General features: G+C 41.1%; 5 protein-coding genes across 6 annotated transcripts in view; 1 reads left to right on the plus strand and 4 right to left on the minus strand.

Moving 5' to 3' along the window:
* The window catches only part of LOC119547168, a 45,186-nt gene extending 41,907 nt beyond the window's left edge, over window positions 1-3,279 (plus strand). The window contains exon 4 of the mRNA XM_037853895.1: window positions 1,689-3,279. Coding sequence (XP_037709823.1) covers window positions 1,689-2,531 — 843 coding nt within the window. The 3' untranslated portion in view covers window positions 2,532-3,279. The remainder of the gene's footprint in view (window positions 1-1,688) is intronic.
* Window positions 3,280-8,801: 5,522 nt separating this feature from the next.
* Window positions 8,802-13,436, minus strand: LOC119548165 (coiled-coil domain-containing protein 170). Of its 2 annotated transcripts, none has more exons than XM_037855275.1 (5): window positions 13,284-13,436; window positions 11,264-11,389; window positions 10,374-11,198; window positions 9,431-10,315; window positions 8,802-9,374 (listed from the first exon to the last, which is right to left on the minus strand). In XM_037855275.1, the coding sequence occupies exons 1-5, from the start codon at window positions 13,434-13,436 to the stop codon at window positions 8,802-8,804; spliced, it is 2,562 nt and encodes an 853-aa protein (XP_037711203.1). The 2 variants fall into 2 exon arrangements, with proteins under 2 accessions (XP_037711203.1, XP_037711204.1); XM_037855276.1 differs by lacking the exon at window positions 13,284-13,436 and adding an exon at window positions 12,083-12,157.
* Window positions 13,437-13,882: 446 nt separating this feature from the next.
* On the minus strand, window positions 13,883-15,654 carry LOC119546832. The gene is made up of 4 exons (XM_037853424.1): window positions 14,896-15,654; window positions 14,677-14,837; window positions 14,227-14,621; window positions 13,883-14,039 (listed from the first exon to the last, which is right to left on the minus strand). The coding sequence occupies exons 1-4, from the start codon at window positions 15,558-15,560 to the stop codon at window positions 13,950-13,952; spliced, it is 1,311 nt and encodes a 436-aa protein (XP_037709352.1). The 5' UTR covers window positions 15,561-15,654; the 3' UTR covers window positions 13,883-13,949.
* Window positions 15,655-15,747: 93 nt separating this feature from the next.
* Window positions 15,748-17,556, minus strand: LOC119546831. Its single transcript, XM_037853423.1, has 3 exons — window positions 16,768-17,556; window positions 16,490-16,650; window positions 15,748-16,418 (listed from the first exon to the last, which is right to left on the minus strand). The coding sequence occupies exons 1-3, from the start codon at window positions 17,433-17,435 to the stop codon at window positions 15,835-15,837; spliced, it is 1,413 nt and encodes a 470-aa protein (XP_037709351.1). The 5' UTR covers window positions 17,436-17,556; the 3' UTR covers window positions 15,748-15,834.
* A 102-nt stretch (window positions 17,557-17,658) lies between these two features.
* On the minus strand, window positions 17,659-19,636 carry LOC119548775. Its single transcript, XM_037856320.1, has 4 exons — window positions 18,844-19,636; window positions 18,499-18,662; window positions 18,042-18,433; window positions 17,659-17,989 (listed from the first exon to the last, which is right to left on the minus strand). Exons 1-4 carry the CDS (start codon window positions 19,530-19,532, stop codon window positions 17,741-17,743), a joined length of 1,494 nt encoding a protein of 497 aa, XP_037712248.1. The 5' UTR covers window positions 19,533-19,636; the 3' UTR covers window positions 17,659-17,740.
* Between the last annotated feature and the right edge of the window lie 252 nt (window positions 19,637-19,888).

The raw sequence follows: 19,888 nt of genomic DNA on the forward strand, positions 1-19,888 counted from the left end.
TTGCTGTATAATTTTTCCTACCCTCCCCTGTCTGTTAGTTTTGTGGAAAATTAGCAATTTAAATAATTTAATTACGCCGTGACCTGCAATTTGCGGCGCTAATTAAAACGTGCCAATGTCCACGTGCCTCGGCTAACTTTTCTGGTATTTGAACTAGAGAAGCTAACAAAATTTGAACGCTCCATATTCATTAGCTATGCGCTTTGCCTCCGAATTAGTACACGTAGTTTTCGGTTACAACTTTTTTAAAGGTATTTGCATAGGACGTGAGTTCTTTGATATGTAGATTTTTACACGCTGGCATGCAAATGTATCATTCTGTGCTGGCATCCTAATTGGTTTTGGACCTTTGCTTTTATTTGCTTACAATTTTAATTAGCTTGTCAGAGGAACTTATTTTATTTATGTGAAATGTAAAATAATAATAATAATAATTTTATGTCATAAACAATATTTTTTTGGTGCTTGGCAAACACATTTCGTTTGAGTAATTTATAGCCAAAAACAAATACTGTCATCAAAACATTTTTCATCAATAAATATTCACTTAACTCCAGACGATTAAAATTGAACAAACAATTACTCTCATTGTCAATTTATATATGGCCATTTTCGAATTAGTTAAATAAATGAAATTTGGCAAATTGTTCATTGAGCATAAATATGCGAATTTTATTGTTTGTTTACGATTTGAGTTTTTGGAGCGGAAATTGATTGTGTTTAATTTCCAGCAGAGCGACCACAGTGAAATACATTTTTTTGGTTGTTTTTACTTGGCAGCAATTGCAGCAGGGCAACAAAGTAAATAACAAATTAGAGAGCCAGAGAATCCGAAACTGAAACTCGTGTTGGGAATGGAAATGGTTATACCCGGTATTTTGGGAGTACTAGGGTATATTGTTTTTGCTATTTCATTTAGATATTAATTTTAGAGGCGTTTGGTTGCTTTAAGCCAGTAATTAACTCGTTTTGATGATTATAATCATTATCTCATGAAACTAGTTTATAATCGTTCTTTTTGTGGGAGATAATGTTTTAAGATCTATTCAGTTGTAACCTGTTGTTAAATATAACATGTTGCCTTGGAAATGATTATTCGCAGCCGATTCGCTGTTTAATAAAATACTCACTCTATCTAGAACTAGATTTAAGTCCTGCTTCCCATGGGTTCTGCGATCAGTTTAAGCCGAGCCATTCCATCTGGCAGCCAGATTCGAATCATACCTTACCTGCCTTAAAAATTTTCCACGTGCTACAGGGAAATACAACCCACATTAAAAAATTTAGAAAATTTGTTATTGTTTTTATTATATTTATAAATTATTAAAACTTATTTGAATGCCTCTACTATATGTAGTAAATAAGTGCATATGTAAGAGATATGCAAGCAGCAAAGCGAAATTGGCGCCACAGTTTTGGGCGGCTTATGGGCGTAATGTAATGTATATTTTCAGTTAGCTTACTGTCAATATTAAGTAGTTTTTCGTTACGTGTAATGAGTATTTTATAGTCGTACTTTTATTGTTTTGTCCATTCAGTTGTTTTTATTTTCGGTTGCCAACTTTAGTGAGACGCCGGCAAAATGGCAAAAGAGAATTGCATTAACTCCCCTTGAAGCAAAACCGCAGCCGAAAAGCTTTTGCCACAGAAATCTAATTTAGCACTCTCGTCTCTCCGCTTTTTTTTAGATGTCGCATCAACTGCAGCAGACACGTCGCCGCTTGGGCTCCGTAAGCGATTCGGCGCCCCCATCGGAGTCCAGTGAGGGCACAGGCTCCTCCTCGGAGCCCCGGGACGAGTTGATCCTTCACCCGGACTGGTCGGCCCACTCGCACTCGTCGGCGCAAAGGAGCAGCGCCCACGGAACCACATCCCTGTACAATGCCTCGGATATCGATGCGGATACCATTAGCACGGACACCACGAGCAACACAAATCTCTCGGACTACGAACGTGGTCAGGTGGAGAGTTTCTTTGGTGGTCTGGGCACCGAGATTTATGTGAGTGGCGCCTTGGCCAATCTGTATGAGGGAACCGGTAACGATGGCGATTGGCGTCTGGTATTCACTGGCATACCAGTGATCCTACACGACAAGGGAAACTCTAAGGCACGGGCTATACCCAGAGTTACCCTGGTGCTGGCGGAGAGGGGTTCCTGTTTCGCCCTGTGGTCGGATCGCATTGATAACCTGTCGAACTATCGCATTGCTGGTCCCTCGTTTCACACCATGTGCAGGTCAAGTAATCACCAACAGATGATCGGCTTCAGTTTCGATTCCACGGATGCGGCTCGTGAGTTGTGGCAACATGTGGAGCGTTTGGTTTGCAATCCAGAGAACGAGGCTCTGACCGTGCCCGGTACCCGAAAGCAGAAGAAACAGAAGCGCGTAAAGCCGGCTCCCTTGCCGCCAAAATCACAGATTTCGCATCCTTGCCAATTCCATCATGTGACCAGTGTGGTGAAGGAGGATTGCGAGCGGTACTACAGCATGCAGGCCTTTGGACCCCCGAATCCCCAGCAGCATCGTTGAGTAGGGTCGGGCGCGTGGATCTGGAACACGAGCGCCCTCTGGTGGCAGAACTGAGAGCCTGCCTCAAAACAACATCCCCCGAAAACAACAAAAAAATCCAGCAAAAACCCTAGTTTGTACACCTAGTTTTTAGATCCATTTGTTATAGGCCTAAGTTATGCCAATGTGCGATCCGAGTGATAAAACTCGGAAAACACATTTATCTGTGATACGATTTAGGCGTCTTTAATTTAGAAGAGGTAACTGACAAAAAAAAAACACACACACTTTGATAAAGAACTTTTTTAAAGAAAATATAGTATATAAAATGAGAAATTTTCCAATTTATTACAACATATTTAACGATTAACCGTTGTCAATAAGCGAGTTTTTGTAAAACCTTTTCTAATATCACGCATAGACACATATACCCTTATGCATAATTATATTCGTACCATATAGTCCTGATATCTATCAAGTAATCTGTATGTCCACATTTGCAAGCACTGCGAATCATTTTTGATACCTATAAAGCTTGGTTTTTTATCGGTCAAACGACGATGCCCAGACAAAGAAAAGAAAAACTGTTTTTTAAATCTATGTATCATATTATATACATGAATATATATGCTATATTACACCTATCTATATATTATATGTAGCTCTAAGCATTACATCATAGCCAATTGTCTGTATATCTCTGAACTTCAAATTTTGCCTGTGCAAAACCATCGCGAGAATCAAATAAAGCTGACAGAAAAAAGCAAAACAAAATGTTGTCGAATTAATTGTTTATTGGTTTGTAATAAAGGTAATCCAAATCACTTAATTAGGTTTCAGTTTAAAATTTATTAAATAAATAATCAGTTTATTGGTAGAGTGGAATTGTGTGGTAAGTTAATTTAATCATCAAAAATTAAGTGCAATGAAGAAAATAATTGAACATCAGAGATTTAAAATATATCATTTAAATGCACCCTGATTTTAAAAGGCTTTTTGTTAGTTTATAAATACTGTATATTACAACAAGCAACCTTCCAAATTTCCAGTGTTTTTATCAATTAACTGAAAAGCAATTAAATGAGATCAGCTCCCAACAGCTCCATTTAATCCCAGCTCTTTTGTAACCTCTCCAAATTCAATGACATAATCTAGCATATCAAACCTCAATCATTTACCCCCATGACTCAATTACTTACCATTGAATGCACTGCCAATTACAATAACAATTAAAGCCATTACGATTGGAGAAGTGAGCCCGCATAATAATGCGGCCAGGGGATATGCACTCTATATATGTACATATATCTGGATGCATATGGATGCTGGACCGAAACGGGAGCCGATTCTGAATCTGATTGACCGATGGCAGCCATAAATGATGTTGCGGTGCACTCGGTTGACACGCCCCCACTCCACTCACCGCCCCTTCTGGCCAATTGCACAACCACGCTGCATATTTATGCTAATTAAGACACATCGAGGGGCAGCCAGGAGTCCACTGGTGATCCACTGATGGTCCACTGGACAATCTCTTTCTGCTGCCTGGCTTGCATTTTATAGCCACTTTTTCGTTTTATTGTTTTATGTGTGCATCGCCATTATTAATGCCATTATGGTGAGCATTTATTATTTCATGTTGGACAATTAAAATAGCTACAATTTTTGTTTGCCGCGTTGAATAATGTGTGCAGTTATGCCAACTTGGCCAACTTGGCCAACCCCGTCGACTCCCAAGCGGCCCAAATGGATGGGCATCCATCTCGCTGATGCAATGGAAGCGCAATTGTTTCGCTTCCCGGCGACACTTGATTCCCACAGCAGAAAGTCTAATTAAGTGGCGACCTTGATTAAGTGCGAACAATGCAATTCCCTTGGATTGCAACAAAGGCGGGGAAATGGGTTAAACACTAAAGTGGATGAAGTGGGAGCCATGTTTCCAGATCAAGTGGCATTAGGGGTCAGCTCTCAAGCGGCACTCTGAGTATTATATGGTTTGAATAAAGCATTAAGCATAATTATGTATTTACTATTTGATAAAAATAAAATTATAATAAAATTCAAAACCAAATAAATAAGATTTGGTTTTCCCAAACTTTTGGTTTAAGTTATGATTTTTGTTAACCAAACTAGAACTATGGTGCAGAGTCAAGTTTAACAAGGTTTGTATATCATTTTGTACTGATTAAAAAGTTTATTCATCCTCCTCCTTCTAAAATAAAATTTAGTTACATAAATCAAAACTTATAAGCACATAACTTGAGGCTATCAAATCTAATCGATTTTGTCTGTCATTCCAGAGTGCTATTTACACTCTGTGTTTCATGCGAATGCCCTCGAAACTCATCATACTCCCCCAAAAATCCATTCAAATACAAATCAAAGCGTTTTAATCAAAAACATGCTAAGCCGGAAAAATTCAGTTTGGCATTCAACTTTGTATGGGTCGATGTGTGTGTAATAGCCAATTCACTGGTTGCATTTTTGATGGGGCCAAAGACTCGTATGGCCATTGTCCGCAAAACGGAGCAACCGGACTAATGGCAAAGCAATCCCCATGATTCCGCAGCTGCCATTCCCCCAAAATAGAGAACTGATCCCTGCCGAAACATGCAAATTCATGGACAAAGCCATTCCTAACTCAACTCTCAACTCTGTGGAAAAATTCAAAAATTGCATTTGCTTTCGGTTTCGAAATGGAGATTACCCCCACACAAATATGCAGTTGAAGAAAAAATAATTTAAGGATGGGTCGTATCACAACACAAAAATATTTTATATTTTACAAGTATACAATCAAATTTAATTTAAACATTTATTTAGAACATTTTTTTATATTTTAAAGTAATTTCCCAAAGACATTTCAAACTTAGCACTTGAAAATTTAAGTTAATATTAAAACTTTTACATACGAAATATTTTTGTTGGTGTTAAGTGCAACCCTTTTTAAATATTTTAAAATTTTCTTTTATATTTTGTATTGGTTTTTCTTATTATTTAAACAGAAAAACACTTAAAATTTTTTGAGTGCATAAGTTCCTGTTTCTGTTTGGTTGTGGGTGCCTGGGTGAGCCGCAAACATTTTGATTATTTTAGTTGACTGGTGCAAAAGTGCGGCTTAATTGTTACCAGCAAACAATAAGCGGAAGCTTGTGGCTTTAACAAATCTCGTCAAACTACAACAAGATGAAGGGTGATGGCAAGTTGGCTAAAATGTCGAAGCAAGCCCACAATCAACAGCATTAAAATCATCTCAGATGCCAGTCAGGCACCCAACGTACGATGATGATAATGATGATGATGATGCTGCTACTGACTCTTTTGTGCTAGAAAAAAAACCATTAAATCCCAAAGAAAAGTAGATGCTTCAAGGTAAGGCGTTGCCAGAGGTTTCAGATCCATTTCTTCACTCTTCTTTATGGCAGCTTTTCAACGCGTGTTCTGTATTTGCAAACAATTTGGTGTGACACCAAAGGCACTTGTGACCTTCCCGTCCGCCTTTTCTCCACTCATCCAACCTTTGAGCATAAACATACATATTTATTTTAAACCCTACCCTGTAGCACACGCTTCGTGTTTGGCTTTGTGGACTTAAACTTGTCCGCATTTCCATAGTTTGTGTCCTAGTTTTTGGTCGGACACGCATTCCAAATGCCAGTTTCCTGTGGGCAAATGCAAACAAAAATCCAACCACTATTTGACCCTTTTGAATTCGATCTGCCTGACATGCGGATAGACAAAATGTCCAGGAAAATACGTATAGAGTGCCAATTAAATTTGAATTGCATACCATTTTAGTCCAGGTTTTTCAGTAATATGTCACTATTTTTATTTGCTGTTGATTTAGCCAAATTGGATTTGCAATATTCAGAAACTACTGAACTGGATTAGTCGGGTGAAATGATAAGGGGCTGTTAATACGCGGGTTTTAACTTGAAGTGGATATTTTCAAGTACATAACATTTAAATCGGGTTATGTGAATAGTTTTTAACTGACGGTTTTGTATAGAAAAAATAAATTATTTGTTTTGCTGCTCAACTAAAAAATTAAATACATCTATACCATACATATCATCGTTTAAAATTGATTACTATTTCATTGAATGCCTCTTCCAATTACGCATTTAAGTCCCTGACACACGGTCAATTTGTTAAGAACGCAGAGTGTTAAATCAAATTCTCAACGATATTAATTATGGGCTAGGCTCCGTCTTCGTTTTTCCCATTTTCAGTCTGGCTTCTCTGGCGGCTTATACCACACCTGAGTGACTGCGACTCTAATGGCCGCATCTCCTCCACCATGGAGCACCTCCAGCTCCGAACGAAAGATCAAAAGTCGCCAAGGGATGTGGAGATGGGTGGAAGAGGAACCAGATCAAAGAGTTAAACCTGTTGGCGAAGAAGGAACTCAATTGCAAAACGAAACGAAATGCGCTCCCCGCTGTGAACAACTCATACTGCCGGCTCATGTGGCAAGATCAGCCAGAAAATGGGAGGCAGGGGCATACAAGGCACACATGTGGCATCGGCACCACCCGCTCGACCCCCTCATAAACATGTTTTCTGGATGTGTTTGCCTTCTTTTCACTTAAAAAAATTCCTTATGACATTGGAAAAAGTGACTCAAATGTAAGAACACAAACTAGGTCATTTCAATTTGTAATTGCTTAAAACAAAAATATTTTGTGATCTTTTACACAAATTATTAAATAAGAAAATTAGCATGTCTGTCATAACAAACTTTCCTATACAATCTTTGTAAAATATACTTTAAGAATACATATGACTAATATAGGCGACTATTCGTGACAAATTCATGAGGTTTAATGAATAACAGTCTTGATTAGTTCGGAACTCAATATGAATTCGTTTGTTTTAATCAATGCATATGAAAATGTTCCAATTTAAAACATAATAACAGAACAAATTTCGAAAACAATTTTTTTTTAATCAAGTTTTAGGTACAATCCTATATTATTTTTGTAAAATGGAATTGTAAAATATTTGTGAACACTTTGGAGGACAGAGAAACAGTTAAATATTTGTATAATATCTTCAGTTTCGGTTTAAATTTATCTTAAGTAAAGAATTTAATTTAACAAAATGGATTCAATTTTTTTTAGTGCATATGTTCTGAATGCAGACGCGACTCCTCCCTCCTTTCCACGGGAACCAGGAGGGAAGTCAACCGAGGCGATCTCGACGTCCCAAGTTCATTGCTCTGGGTGTCGTCTGTGGCGAGTCTGTGCGGCAAATAATGATGGGACACTACTTACAACTCACGTGTTGTGTAACTCCAAACATGCAAAAATATGCATCTTGATTGGCGTTGACTCTTCGCTTCGGATTGCCATGGATTGGTATTAAAAGCGTTTACTGAACTTTTGATTAATTGCACATTTCCAGGCGCCACCGTTTGCTCTGGGCCTGAACTTGGTTGGAAAAACAGGTTGCAGCAGTCAATTTTGATTTATTCGACAGACATCTGTGTTGCGGCAGGCGGTACAATGCATTTGACACTTTTCCTATTTGCATAATTCCATCGATGGTCCAGGGAACTGGTGGAACAGCGAAATAAATGGCCAGAGGAGTCAATCAACCAAGGCTGCAATGGCAGGTGAGCGACCTGCCCAAAGTGTTTTGGGGGCATTAAAGTCATTATTTTGGATAATATGGAACTTAATATTATCCATAAAATATATCAATATCGACGGAATTCAGCTGTTGATAAAACACAATTTTAAATCAACTTCAGCGCCAAATTCTCACCATTTAACGGCCATTCCTGGAACTATTTACAAGCAGCGCTCTTACGGCTAATTCTGAAAACTTTAAATACTTACATGTAGATAGTGTTGGCACACTTTTTACACAAAAAAGGCTATAAAAAAAAGGTAAGCATTAAAAAATTTTAAAACAGTGATTGAAAAGAGTTTTTACTAGTATGTATTAAATTTATACAACTGCTTTTTTTTATCTTTCATCAGTGAAACAGGCCAAAATGTGCCTTCAACTTGTCTGAAAAAGGTTCGTAGTTGTCTGTAACAAAGATATGACTTAAGTGGTATAAAAAGGAATCACGATTACGGAATGCCGCCAAACCCGGAAATTAGTATAGGCCGTCGATTCTTTTCTTTTTTATTCCATTCCACCCGATAAATTAATTATGAATAAAAAATTATTATTATTATACGAACTTTTAAATTTATCAAATGCAATTGTTTCCTCTAATACAGGAAAAATATTTTATTTAAAATTTCTCGGAAAAGTATAAATGCATAGAAGGTTATTTCAGCAGTATTTGCTCTTGAAGTCATAATCATCCTCGGAACCGGTGGCCAGCAGCTCCTCCTTGCAGCCGTGGTGCAGTCGGTGCACATCCGTGTCAAAGCACTCGTCGTGGACTCGTTTGTCCCGGCTCTTGCTACGCTGGCGTCTCGAATGGGATCCAAGTCCATGACCATGACCATGATGATTGTGGACGTGGCTGCTGGTGCCATGATGGTGTTCGGAAGGTGGGTGATGACTGCTGCCGGAATGGAGTGTGGCCTTGTGGTGAAAAGAAGTGGGCGTAGGACTGAGCTCCCTTGGTGGCCGGCAGTGGGCGGATGGTGGTATGGGATCATCGTACCGAGGACATGGATGATCACCAACTGGTGAGGCTGTCTCATAGCGCTTCGACAACATTGTGAACTCCTGGTGGGCGGAGCACAGGGCCTGAAGACGGTGCAGAAGATCGGTTTCCGGCAGATCCCTAAGATGCAAGGTCCTGGCCACCGAAGTGCGGAAGGATTGCAAATGGGACAGACGCTGATTGGCATCCGAAAGTTGGGAGCTCAGGCGATTAACATCATCGCGCATGGACTGAAATTTAGGGGTTACTTAGTTTATTATTTCTGAGTATATCTTTGTATGCTTACATTAATTAAAGCCTCATCGCGACATCTACGATTCTGATTGGACTCGCAGGAGGATTTGAGGCGCTCCTTGAGGGCATTAAGTTGGGACAGTAGACGGGTCTTTTCGTCCTCCAGATCGCATATCTGGGTGGTCAACTCATCAATCTTCCTGGCCCGTTCCAAGGAGGTAATCTTGTACTCCACGGCCTCGGCCAGCTGGGCCTTGACTTCGGCTATCTGAGATCGGGCATCGGCCAGCTGGGCACTCAACTTGTCCACCTGTTTGGCCGCCTTTTTAGCCCGGCAAACGGCCTCATCCCGTTCGCCCTGCAACATGCACTTCCCCCTAGCACCATCCTCTATAATGGCCAACTTGCGACGCAGCAGCTCCAAGTGGAGATCCCTGCGCTGCACTTGCTCCCTGAGTACACGCACTCGCCTCTGTAGGTTGTACACACTGCTGCTTTCCTTTAGAGAAATGTCATGGCAGGATCTCTCCCTGCGAAGCTTGCCATGACCATGACCATGACCATGTCCATGATCACAGCAACCCTTCTCCGGGCTGTGATGATGATTGTGATGATGGGGCACCTCGTGCTCGCAGTGGGCAGTGAGTCTCTCGGCTCTTTCGAGCAAGTTCTCCGCCATCAGATTGGTATCGGTTCCAAGTGCCGGAGGTGCAGAGCACTCGCTCCAGTTCATCGCATTGGCCAGTCGCTGCAGGAACTCGGATAGACCCATGTGATCCTTGCGCAGAGTATGGATCTCGGCATGGCACTTCTCCAGGCGCTCGGTTAGCTCGCATTTCTGTGCCTCTCCAGAACGGAGGCGACATTCGGTGGTCTGTTGGGTCTCCTTTAGTTTTTCATGCTCAGAACTCAACTGATCTCGCAGAGAATGCATTTGCTGGGGGGTAAATAATGGGTTTAACTGAGGTATATAATAGATTACAAATTTGTATTACCGCATGCATGGCCTGATTCTCCGCCAGAGTCTCCCTTAATTTGTCCTTGATCAGGGTCTCACAAGGTTCGGGCACATTCAAGAGATTGCTCAATCCCCTCAAGAACTGCAGTCGGTCACCCTGAATCCTGTCCAGATTGTTCTGCAAACGATGGCAGCGCGATTCGAAGCCACGCAACTCTTCCTTGAGTTTCTCCCCATTGATTTCAGATTCGGTTAGCCGATCCCTTTGAATCTGGAGATCTCTTTCGTACTGCCGGCAACGTCCTTCAAGTTCGTGATTATGATTTCCAGCTCCATCAAGTTGGGCAGTAAGACGCTGCTTCTCGATGTTGGCCAGCGATTTTAAGTTCAGCAGCTCATTTTCGCAGGAGCTGAGGGTGTCGCAGGTGGAACTGACCTTGGCCTTGGTTCTTTGGAGTTCCACCATCACTTCCTCGGCCCTAGAAATGATACACTCCGGTGTGGCATGGGAATTCTGATTGCCATCGCAGACATCCATGCCCAAACTAATGCTAAGGCGGCGCAGGAGATCATGGAGCTGAGCCTTGGCCTGATCCTTCTGGGATTCCTCATTGGCCACATGGGTTTCCAGGTGCTGTATCTTGCAGATCAGCTCCTTGTTACGCTCATCGGAACTCCGCTTCTCCCGCTGAACCGTCTGAATGGTGGAATCGCATCTGGCCTGGACGGACTGCTCCCTACTCTCGGCATTTTGCAGACGACTCTGGAGGGATCCGATGAGAGCTGTTTGCCGAGCTGCCTGAGACCGCAGATTTTCGATTTCCGCATCCTTGCTGCACAACGCGGAACGGGTTTCAGCAAGCTTTGAAGATTTATAGAGATATTCTATATTTTATCTTAGTTTTAGGTTAATCCGCTAGGACTTACCTCTCCCGAAAGTCTCTCCTTTTTGTAGGATAATGCAGCTAATTCACTGCGCAATGTGGTGGTCATGTCCAGTCCATGATGGTGTTCTGTCACGGTGATTCCCGCATTGCCACAAGACGTGTCCAGCTGGAAGACGCACACATATTAGGATTACTAATGAAAGGCCACACCTTTATATAATTTAAAATCTGTTTCTTTTTAGGACACTATTAAAATAAATATGAAAATTACTAATTTATAATTATTTTTTGTGCTTGTAGCGTTGGAAAGAATTAAAACCAAATAAATAAATAAATAAATGGGAAAATTTTATTTTAGTTATGCCCAATAATATAAATAAGCCGTCATTATGTGTGGAAAAATTTGTTTTTGAAAATGATTTTTTTTTAATTTCCAGCTGAATTATACTCAAAAATTATGATTATTAATATTTTTGCAAGTGCTATAGGCACTCAAATTTTATTTTTACAAAGGTATATTTTTAATTGGACTAAATTATAAAAATACAATATTTTTTGTATTAGCTAAGCGAATTTAAATTGTTAGTATTTACAAGATTTTATATTTGTTTTTTGGAAAAATTTTTAGAAAAATGTTCGTTAAATATATAATTTAAATTTGTTTAAAATTTATAACTTAATAAGGCAAAATTAAAATTGGATCTATTACTATGGATAAACAATTATTTATTTTAGGAATTTTATTAAATTATGCTTTCACTTCTTTAAGTAAACCAATATGTGGTTACTTTTCTTTTTTGCCCGACAAAAATATTTTAGATTTCACTTTCAATTTTGTCTTTTTATATTTATTCCCCACCAAGTGATGATGATGCGGCGACAGGCCACCACTGTGTCCCAAGTGATGGTGATGCAGATGATTTTCACTGGGCATTTTCGAAGCCAAGAACTCCGGATTGCGACCACTCCAAAAACAAAACCAACCGTTCCCAGTCAAAGCCGTCGGAGAACTAAGCTTTAATTCGGGAGAAACTCCTTTCGGGAAGCCTAACAACCTCCACCTAACAACAGAGGGTAGGCCGATGCACGGAACCAAGGAATTTACCTGAACATAACATCACACAATGCTCATATTTATGCTCCAAGTGAAAACGAGCTCAATGGCAGGGGCACGGGGATTTGGAGGAGGAGGAGAAGGATTCAGGTGGAGTTACACCATTCTAGCCACGTTTACACATTCGGAAAACTTTGCAGTTTGTTTGGATTATTTGGGTCATTCACATGGCGCCAAGTGGCGAAGTATCAAATGCAATATCCACAACGTACTCACGCACGCGAATGCGGATATTACGGGAATGGGTTTTAGGGAGGTTTTATAGGTGCTATACGATGGAAATTTTCAACCTGGCCGGAAACGGAAAATGAGGTGTGCAACTTTTGGCCAATTGTCTGCACTTTGGAAGGGGCTAACATCGAAGACAAATGAGAACTGAAAATGTGTTGAGCATTCGATAAGCTTGGCCAAGTTAATTGTACAGGCAATTGGGTTTGGCTTTAAAGGATAATTGTTATGGATAAGGTAAAATGTTAAAAATGACTTTATTATGTAAAAAGTATTAAAATTTTTCTTCATACTTATCTCTAATAGTCCTTAAATTTATTATACATAGTTAATGATTTGAAAGCTACGAAAACTACAATAAATTCTTCCCCCTTTAGATATCGTTCCTGAATATATAATATCCGTTCCTAACTTCCTTCACATTTTTCTATACTCATTATGCACCTTTCACGATCCTTTTAGCAATCCTCACCACTGTATCTCCCCTAGACCCAACGAATTTTATGCAAATCCCCCCACAAACATCATTAGTTCCCCTAACAACCGCATAAATTTGAAGCATAAAAAGCACCGAACAATAGTCGTTATTCAATTGCGAATTCACATAAATCTAGCCTGATATGATGTCTACACGTTTATATGGCAATTTGGCGCACGATTTTGGCGAGACTAATTTTAGATTGGGATATGAAACCTTAGCGACAGACAAACAGCTTACCTGGTGAGATGGAAGTGGTTGTCTCAAAGGTGACATTGTGGTCATCCTACCGTTCCCAACTTTCGTGTCATTCTCAGCACCGAATAGTACCTCAAAAACCTGCCAGTCCTCGGGGGTATTGCCATTGGTCGTTGGTCGCGGATTTGTTGGCATTCCAATGGATTTTATCTGGGTAAACCTGATCCGCCTCCGACTGGCGTTGGCGAATTTCTACTCTCTATTTTCTAAGCGTAAATAATACTCACCCAACCAGGCAACAAGCGTGGGCGAAGTTATGCGGCAACTTTCAGGTTGCCACGGCGCATAAAATAACTATGCATGAGGATATAATAGTTCCACGATTGGGAGTTGGTTTTTCCAGGTGGGTTACTACGGCGACTAAACTGCACATAATTCGATTTTCTAAACTGCAATCGGCATGTGGGGGAATCGTTTGCCTGTAATTTCATTTGTCCCCGCCAATAATAATGAATATGGTAAATGTTTGCCTTAACTTGGCGCACCCCCCTAATCCCCCCACCCAATAAATACCCCCATTTCGCCTGATCCTTTGACAGTGACTTTGAAGGCAACAACCCTTTGGGGGTTAAGTTCATGCATTGTGGGATTTTGATTATTTTGTTTGGGTTGCCAACATAAATACATTTTGTCGAATATTGATGAGCTTTAGAATTTCGCTGCCTTCTTATTGGGTTCACTTGGCTTAAAGACCGCCTCTATGGCCTCTACTGCCGCTTTCACGTCCGACGATTTCACCTACAAATAGTTTTAAAAAAAAAAATATTACTCTTAATGATTCTTAAAAATTTTAAGTTGCATAAATTTGGAACCACAATTGAAACTTGCTATTAACTAAGAATTTGTTTATTTAATCAAGTTTTAACGATTAAATCTAGCTATTAACTTAAATTCATTAAGGACCTTATAACTCATAGTAACCCACCTGTTTTTGTTGCCGAATTTTCTCCTCCGTGGCCATGAGCTCCGTTTCCTCGGCTATTCTTCGCCGGAACATTTCCTCCTGCTCCAATAAGAACTTGTGATCGTCCTTGACCTTCTGCAGAGCAAGCCTGCTTATGGTGCACAAAACCTCGATGTTTTCCAGATCGGTATCCAGCTTGACCTGCCACTCCTTGCAACTCATTTTGAGTTTGTCCACCTCCCAGGCGTATACTACCTCCGAGTTATGTTGCACCAGTTGGTCCTGGCTCAGCTTGGTCTCCCAATCCTTCAGCTCCTCCTGCAGCTTATCCTCACGGTCTTTTAGAAGTATTAGTCGCTGGTCCATACAGCTGTTTACCCAGTTGATCTGGTAACGCACCTCTATGGGATCAAGAGCTGCGGGAAAATATAGATTGTATTTGCTTTTGAGTAAGGAAGATCCTTGACTTACCACTAACATCTTCGAAACGACCCATGATCATGGATTGACGTTTATGTAAATGGACATGGGTAGAATCATCTTTTGGGCTATCGCGGCTTAGATTTTCCTTTAACAGGCTATTGACTTGAAGGTCCTTAATCCATGCACCATTCGTATTGTACTTGCAATCACTGAAAATAATAATATATTAGTCATGTAAGCCCCATTATTTACAAAATCACCTCTTACCGAATAAGCTTTATGCTGCTTTCGCAGAGGTCTTCGTTCCTTTGAAAGTCCTCTCGGATGTCGTATATAATCTGTTCGATCTCATTCAGATCAGCTCGGAACTTTAGACAGTCGAGATCTTCGCTGCTCCGCTCCCGATTGATCACATCTAGGTACATCTGGTTGTGGTCCAGTCGCAGCAAGAAGTGTTCCAACGACCAGCTGAACAGGTTGTAGGGCATGTCGTCCAGTTTTCCCGGCCAGGGACTCGAAAAGAGGCGGAGTTGCTTGAGCAGACGCACCGATAGGAACTCGATAGCCGCCTTCTGGCATTGGATATTCAGTTCGGCCATCATGTTCGACCTCATCTTGATGCTCTCCATGACCTCCTCCACGGTCTTTTTACCGATTCTCCTCTGGCGTTGAGTGGCCAACTGCCGCACCACCATGGCCTCTGCCCCCTTTTCGCTCAACCGATACTCCGTATCCATGGGATACAAGCTGGCCGCCGTGAACCGAGCTGTCGATCGCTTCAGCGAACTCACCCGGCGCTCGTGCTCCTCGATGATCATGGCAAGGAACTCATCACGGCACTGGGACGGATCGAGGTGCTGCGGCAGCGGGAACTGTATGTTAAACAGATCGGACGAAGAATCCGTTTCTATCCTATCCTTGCCCTCATCCATTTTAATCTATTTTTTGTGTACCCCGTCTCTTAAGAAACGATTTTTTTTTTTTTTTTATTTAACGTGTGTTTTATTTGACGGGCTTTGTGTATCTGTCACATTTTGTTAAAAAAAACAGGCTCCTATTATATTGAAATTTGGATAGATCACTAAAAATATATAATTCATATTAATGAAAAGATGTTACTTAAGTTCAACAAGTTTATTAATGTAAATTGTCAAATTGCAAACATAAGTATGTATATAAGTAAAATGTTCGAAATTGAAAGATGTACTATTGCACTTTAGAATTTCGGGATTTCCTTTCAGACTTTCTTTCAGATTTTCGCTCAGACTTTCTTTCAGATTTCCGCTCAGACTTTCTAACAGATTTCCTCTCAGACTTTCTTACAGACTTCCTCTCAGGAGCCATTTCAGTCGGTGTCGCTGTCTTTATCTCAGACTTTCTCGCGGATTTCCTTGATAACCGACCCTCGAGAGCCTTCTCCTCCTGGGCAATAATAGCTTTCACCTCGTCCAATCTCCGAAGATACATTTCCTTCTCTTCCGTGTAAAACTTCAGATCGTCCTTTAACTTTTGCACAGCAAGCCTTGATACGGTACAGAGAACCTCGGCGTTTTCCAGATCGTTATCCTGTCGTTCCTGCCAAACCTTAATGCTCTCCCTGAGCTTTCCCAACTCCAATGAGTACATAAGCTCGCAGGAATACTGCACCGACTCGTCCCGCAAAGCTTGTTCCTCCAAATCCCGCAGTTCGTCCCTCATCGATTCCTCCCGACGTGTTATCAGCATTAGACGCTGATCCATACAACTTCTTAACCAGTTGATTTGATAACGCATCTCGATAGGAGCCATATCTTCAGGCAGAGAGAAGTCATAGTAAAGGTAATAAGTTTAGTGTAGACTTAGATCTAGAAAACTCATTTACCCGATGAGTCCTCTAAGTTTACCATAACGGATGCGTGACGAAATAACAACTGACAGGAGCTACTATTTAAAAGCAAGGCGCGTGACTTTTCGTCTTCGATGCCTTGGAGATTCTCATTGAGGGTTTTCACCCACGGCGCTTTCGTATTGTATTCGGCACCTCTGCAATGAAAGGAAACAGGATATTATATCAATAAAGAATGAATTCGAAATTCAATACTGTATATGATACCTTTTAGCCAAGCTTTGTTCTATAAGCCTAAATATAAATACACTTACCGCAACAGTTGCATGCTGTTTTGGCACAGATCACTATTGCTGCGAAAATCGGCACGGATTTCGTGTACAAGGAGCTCGATCTCGCTCAGGTCCCTGCAAAACTTTGCACAATCGAGGTCCTCGTCACTTCGCTCCCGTCGGATGACGTCGAGGTAGATCTGCTTCACCTCCAGGCGCATCAGGAAGTCATCCAAGGACCAGCTGAAGAGGTTATAGGGAATCCCCTCCTGCTCACCCGGCCAAGGACTCGAGAAGAGGCGCAGCTGCTTGAGCATGCGCACCGATAGGAACTCGATGGCCGCCTTCTGTATCTGGTAATACAGTTCCGACATCATGTTGGACCGCATCTTGATGCTTTCCAGGACCTCCTGCATGGTCTTCCTGGTGGTCGCTCTCTGGCGCTGTCTGACCATCTGGCGCACCACCATCGCCTCCGCGCCCTTATCGCTCACCCGAACATCGGCCTCCAGGGGATTTATGACCCACAACGATTCCCGAACCGCCGTCGATCGCTTCAGCGAACTCACCCGGCGCTCGTGCTCCTCGATGATCGTGCTAAGGAACTCATCACGGCACTGGGACGGATCAAGGTGATCCGGCAACGGAAAATTTATCTGCAACGGATCATCTGCAAATTTTGTTCCTCTCTGCTCCTTAACCTCATCCATTATGTGTATTTATCTTGGTGAAACCCTCTATTCTTTTTTTGTCTTAAATTTATTTTTTGTTTTTTTTTTTGGTTTTGTCTTGATTTTACTTAATGTTTTTTTTGGTTTGAGTACTTTTGTAAATGTGTCATATGTATTAGAGCAACAGAAAAGCTCCTGCATGCTTTGTATTTTTTTTTAACATCCACCCAAAGAATTCGTGTTAAGAACGAGGTACTGAAGCTTAATGTTTCTATGTTTTAATGTTCTCGTTGGTAAATTGCAAACATATATAAGTAAAATGATCCAAATCGAAGGATACACTATTACACTTTTGATTTTCTGGATTTCCTTTCAGACGTCCTTTCAGATTTCTTTTCAGACTTCCTTTCAGTTTTCATTTCAGACTTTCTTACAGATTTTCTTTCTGTCTTGCTTTCAGATTTTCTTTCCGACTTCCTTTCAGATTTCATTTCAGACTTCCTTTCAGTTTTTATTTCAGATTTCCTTACAGGCTTTATCGCAGATTTCCTCGTAGACCTCCTGGACAATCGATTCTTGTTAGCGGCAAGTTCCTAGAGGATTCATCATATAGTAATAACTTTAAAACTACATAGAGAAACTTACCCTCTCTTCAGGAGTCATCTGCTCGTAGGCTATAAGCGCTCGCACCTCATCCACTTTCCTTAAGTACGTGTCCTTCAGTTCCATGTAGAACTTTAGATCATCATTTAACTTTTGGACAGAAAGCTTCGTAACTGTGCAAAGGACGTCGGCGCTCTCCAGATCGGTGTCCAGTCGATCCTGCCAGGTCTTAATGCTCTCCCTAAGCTTTCCCAACTCTAGGGAATACATGAGCTCGCAGGAATGCTGCACCGATAGGTCCTGCAACTCGTGTTCCGCCAAATCCCTCAGTTCGTTTCTCAACGATTCCTCCCGTCCTTCTATCAGCATCAGACGCTGATCCGTACAACTTCGTAACCAGTTGATTTGATAACGCATCTCAATGGGATCAAAAGCTGCGGGCGGAGGTGATGCCTTTAATGGGTGATGGACATATGGGGGATCTAGTAACCTCACTCACCCGTTGCATTCTCAAAATCATCCAAAACCGATGTTTGACGAGAGTTCATCTTATAGGAACTTCTTTTATCAACAAGCGCGACTTTAGACGCTTGCTCATTTATGCCTTGGAGATTTGTCTTTAAAGTATTGACCCAGGGCGCATTCGTGTTGTATTGGGCGTCCCTGCAATTGGAGAGAAAATATATATTTAATTACTTTTAACATCATTAAAGATTTAATTGATTGAACCACAAAGAAATTCACGGATTAAAGTAAGGGTAATCAATTTTTGGTTAAGGGCTGAATCTTATTTGATCATATTTTTTAACTATGAGCAGGAAAAAAACGGTCTTGCAATCCTTACCGCAACAACTGCATGCTGTTTTTACAGAGATCTTGATCGTCGCGATAATCCTTACGGATTTCGTATATAAGAAGTTCGATCTCGCTCAGATCCCTGCAGAACTTTACGCAATCGAGATCCTCTACACTCCGCTCCCGACGGATGACGTCCAGGTATATCTGCTTCATGTTCAGGCGCTTCATGAAGTCATCCAACGACCAGCTGAACAGGTTGTGGGGAATCTCCTCCAGTTCTCCCGGCCAGGGACTCGAGAAGAGGCGAAGTTGCTTGAGCAGACGCACCGATAGGAATTCGATGGCCGCCTTCTGGCACTGGTAGTTCAGTGCAGCCAGCAGGGTCGATCTCATTCTAATGCTGGCCAAAACTTCCTCAACTGTTTTCCTCAGCGGCCCCGCTTGGCGTTGCTTGGCCAGCTGCAAGACAACCATAGCCTCGGCCCCCTTTTGTACCTCTTCATCCTGTTCCTTCACAACTACAGCCACCGAAATGTCGCGGATTGTCGATCGGGGCCTCAGGGACTCCGCCCTGGTCTCGTGTTCCTTTATCAAGGAGCTGAGGAACTCATCCCGGCACAGAGACGGATCCTTCTGCTCCGGCAAGGGAAAGGAAATTATCCAAGGATCTGATGGGGTTTCTCTAACACCATCCCGATCGATCACTACGCTATTTTTTGTCTTTTTATGGGACATTTTATTGTGTTTTCTTTTTTGTTTATTTAGTTTTAGTTGTCTTGTTTTGAAGTCTTTGTTGTGGGGAACTTTTATAAGAATACTGCTTAGGACGGTTTGATGAAAGAATTTATTCAGATTCAAAAAATAATATTATGGTTACCAAAACAATGTTATCAAATAAATTAATTATTATAAGATCTTGCGCTGGATACATTGCACAATTGTTTTGCTTTAACATTTGCCTTGATACCTCTTATATTATTTCACAGAAAAGTATTCGCTGTTATCAAAAACTTTTCAAGTTAAGCGCTTTACTGATAGCTTTCAAATCACCCGCCATTTAGTGTTGACAAACGCATTGATGAATGTAAATA

Source organism: Drosophila subpulchrella, chromosome 2L, assembly GCF_014743375.2.
Source record: "Drosophila subpulchrella strain 33 F10 #4 breed RU33 chromosome 2L, RU_Dsub_v1.1 Primary Assembly, whole genome shotgun sequence".
Taxonomy (NCBI): Eukaryota; Metazoa; Arthropoda; class Insecta; order Diptera; family Drosophilidae; genus Drosophila; species Drosophila subpulchrella.